General features: G+C 48.3%; 1 protein-coding gene across 1 annotated transcript; it reads left to right on the top strand.

Annotated features, from left to right (window-relative positions):
- Positions 1-1,469: 1,469 nt before the first annotated feature.
- LOC107683342 (PH domain leucine-rich repeat protein phosphatase 1-like) lies at positions 1,470-3,663 on the top strand. The gene has a single exon (XM_016479397.1). The coding sequence runs from the start codon at positions 1,607-1,609 to the stop codon at positions 2,840-2,842; it is 1,236 nt and encodes a 411-aa protein (XP_016334883.1). The 5' UTR covers positions 1,470-1,606; the 3' UTR covers positions 2,843-3,663.
- The last annotated feature ends 33 nt before the right edge of the window (positions 3,664-3,696 follow it).

Here is a 3,696-nt window from a genome sequence, read left to right as displayed (position 1 = left end):
GTGAGTGAGTGTGTGTGTGTGTGTGTGTGAGTGAGTGTGTGAGTTTACCCTTTAAGTAACAGAATTGACAGAATTGATAAGTCTTGCTGTAAGAACTTTTTAGATTAAAGTATGTTCTCAGAGAGAGAACACAGACTTTTCAGTGCTTCAGAGCTCATCAGTGAGGGGCCGTGACGTCATTTCCTGCCTCTTACATAGTTATGTTACATAATTACACTAATTTAAAGTTGAAGTATGGTACGGTAACAAGATTTATGGACACACATTTTTATAAGAAAAAAAGTTATTTTTAAACAATTTAATGTTGTAGAATTAAGAAAATGACTATTTAGGGCTTTTATAAATAATGAAACATTACCAAAAAGAAAAGTAAAACAAAATATTTTGATTACACAATGACTTTCATCTGTATAAGACACTTTTTTCAGAAAATATTATATAGTTATGGCCTGTTAAAGATGTGTTTTGTCTTCTCTGTCACTCAATCAGTAGTACTTTAGTGCTTAATGGCACTGACTGAGCGTATTTGCTACAGCAGTCCCTCTATGATCCTGATCCTGTCGCAGAAAGTGTTGTTCGTCCGTGTGAGCGCTAGATGGCAGTCAAACCCTTCTGCTGCAGCTCCACCTGCCCATTGGCTCATACTTTATTTGGTATTCATTAAAAACAACATACATTACCCGAAAGCCTATGCACGACTTGTTGGATATTTATTTGATATGTGATAAATCTTGTGATGTGATCATTCTTAGTGACTGTAGTGTCAATGCACTGATGCCTGCGGCTGTTTTATAACTTCTGGACGTAAACATGGATGAACATGACTGTGACGCACCAATAAAAACAAACGCCGCAGCGCATCACGGGAAATGGAGTTTTATGTTAAAAAGGCGCACATCGGATTTCTCGCAGAGTTTATTAATATTTCACATTGGAAAATAAAGGATGACAGCGACGCGACTTTAGCGACTCCCAGCGTGAATATCAAGTCAAAAATACTAACATATGCACATGTTTGATGAGTTTGAACGATCCAAAACAGCAGGTCCGGGGGGGCGTTAGCTGGTTTTTATTCTCGCGAGACTTGCGTGAAGCGTCCTCGCTCTTTTTATTTAAAGAATATACAAAAAGTAGTAAACTTGCAAAAGCAAACGAGGAAATTGTTTTAAAAACACACACACACAATACCAGCACTGAATAAATCCAACGCCTCCTTGTTCCCTGACACAAATCTCTGAAGCGTCAGCCTGAGGACGTGAACTCTCGCGATGGTTTGCAATTCCTGCGAGCTTACAGTGACGTCTCTTCCCCCTTCTTATATTTATTATTATTATTTGAATATGCAAAGAACAGTACAAATATACGCTGGAATACCACTAGAAATGCCAGGCTGTAATAAAAACACCGTTCCGGTTCTCTTCTGCTTTCCTTTCAGGTTTCAGGGCGACGTGAACTCTCGCGAGATTTGCGTCGTCCGCTTTCAGACTCCATGATCTGCTGCCGAGCGGCGCGCCGCGATCATCCCCGCGTGCGTACATGACGCCCCTCCGCGCGTCGAGCGGCGCTCATATCTCCGCTCAAATGGACTAAGAGTGATCTCGTGAGGATGGAGAGCGTTAAACTGAAGAAGAGCAGCGCTCTGAGTGTGGCCTTGAGATCCACAGCAGACCACAACGATGAAGAAGAAGACGATGAAGGCCAGAGAGCGTCAAACCCCCGTCAGACGAGCTCAGACGAGCCGCGGACCCGAACCCAGAGCCCAGCCGAGCTCAGTAAAGCCTGCAAGAGCAGCTCCAGTCTGCTGCTGAGGAAGAGGAGGGTAAAGAGGCATGTGTCCAGCATCAGCTCGTCTCATAGCCGGAGTCAGATGCTGCTGAGACACAGAGCCAGTCCTCAGCTGCAGCTGTCCGACCGCCAGTGGGTCCGCCAGGACCTGCGCCGTGGCTCCGTACACGTGCACGACCGGCTGCTAGTGCGGTCTCAGCCGGCCCAGCCCGTTCTGTGCACCGTGGAGAGCTCAGCGGCCGAGATAGCCCAGCGCCTGCAGCAGGCCAGCGGCAAATCAGGCTCGGTCCTGAGGCTGAACACCAAGAGCAACCTGTCTAACGGGAACTGCGACGGCGAGTACCCACTTAGACACCTTCACACAGGGGCCGAGAGCCTCCCGGACCAGCCCAACGACCGGCTGCGGCTCCTGCTGCTGGGGAAGGACCATCAGTACCAGCAGCAGGAGTACGACATCTACACACCCTCCAAAGTGGACCGCGGGTCCCCACAGGACGAGGACTCCGTCAAGAGGTCCGCGGGCTCCGATGTGGAGAGCAGCAGCGCTTGCGACGACCTGAGCTCCGGGGCCCGGTTCAGCCAGCACCGGGACTCGCTCAGCGACGACATGATCCTGGGCACGGAGGCCTCGGCGTTCGACAGCAGCGCCGCCGAGGGCCTGGACACATACGGCAGCTCCTCGGACGAGCTGGAGCTGGACTGTGCAACAGGGCCCATCCTGCCGGACCCCGAGACGGATGAAGCCGAAACACCTGCCGCCGGGAGCAGTCCGGACGAAGCGGTCACAGATTCGGACTCCAGCCCGGTGCTGTACGTTCAGCTGCACGGCGAGGCCGCCCGGCGTCTGGGGCCCAATGAGAGGCCCCTACAGATTCAGAACGACTTTCTCTTTAAACTGGGATTTAAAGACCCGTGGCGGGTCCAGGAGGAGGGGATGAACACTGAGCTGGGATCACTCCTGCGCTTCTACGCAGGTAAACAACAGCGCTTATGTGTGAGAGTCGTGAGGCAGGTGTTTACATCGGCCCCCGTACACGAGGAGTTTGCTGTCAGCTGATGTTATGTGTTCACAGCAAACGCACCTCTGAATTTAGAGTAAAAACACTGATCGTGGCTCACTGTCTCGGTCTGCTGTTGGCTGTGTGCTCAATCCCTTTTAAACCTCCCAGAGGAGAATGTTTTGCTCTCTGTTAGGTTTATTTAGTGTCAACATTTGTCTCGCGTGCTTCTCCAGAAATTCCTGTGAAGAACATAAATGAGGTGCTATCTGAATCTGAGAAATATTTGAGTTCATAGTGAGATCCCTGAGGCTTATTCGCAGACTTTGGCACAAAACAAACAGAGAATACATGTGCATGCAGAAGATTTGACACGAGTGCAGGTGATGTCAGGATCAAGCGGATGTTATACTGCATGTGCATGTGTTTATTTACTTACTTTACAAATGAATAACCTTGCAAATTTGACTTTACAGAAGTGTTTACAAACCTCACGAACACAGAATACATGTGCATGCAGAAGATTTGACACGAGATATCAGCTCTCTGTCTGAGTGATGTCAGGGTCAAGCGGATGTTATACTGCATGTTCATGACAAAAATAGTGCAACAATCCTCGATTTATATACTTATTGTAAACAGAACTTGCTAAATGAATAACCTTGCAAATTTTGCTTTACAGTAATGTTTAGAAACACACAGAACGCGTGTGCATTCAGTAGAGTTTGCGTGAGAGATCAGCTCATGTAGCGTCGCTGTGGCGGTGTGGTGAATGCATGTCAAACCTGAGCCTCCAGTCGCTGTCTTTACAACTTTGTAAGAGCAAGCATGCATTCACAACGATCCTGCATGTTTATGTTCCCATGGATCTCTCTCTCTCTCTCTCGCTCTCTCTCTCTCTCTCGCTCTCTCT

Source organism: Sinocyclocheilus anshuiensis, unplaced genomic scaffold (assembly GCF_001515605.1).
Source record: "Sinocyclocheilus anshuiensis isolate Anshui unplaced genomic scaffold, SAMN03320099.WGS_v1.1 C33196371, whole genome shotgun sequence".
Classification (NCBI taxonomy): domain Eukaryota; kingdom Metazoa; phylum Chordata; class Actinopteri; order Cypriniformes; family Cyprinidae; genus Sinocyclocheilus; species Sinocyclocheilus anshuiensis.
Note: the sequence above shows the minus strand (reverse complement) of the source record. Positions and strands in the feature narration are given on the sequence as shown.

Bases quoted from the DNA above. Each gene is read 5' to 3' on its own strand.
- LOC107683342 (XM_016479397.1), top strand. From the start codon at position 1,607: ATGGAGAGCGTTAAACTGAAGAAGAGCAGCGCTCTGAGTGTGGCCTTG.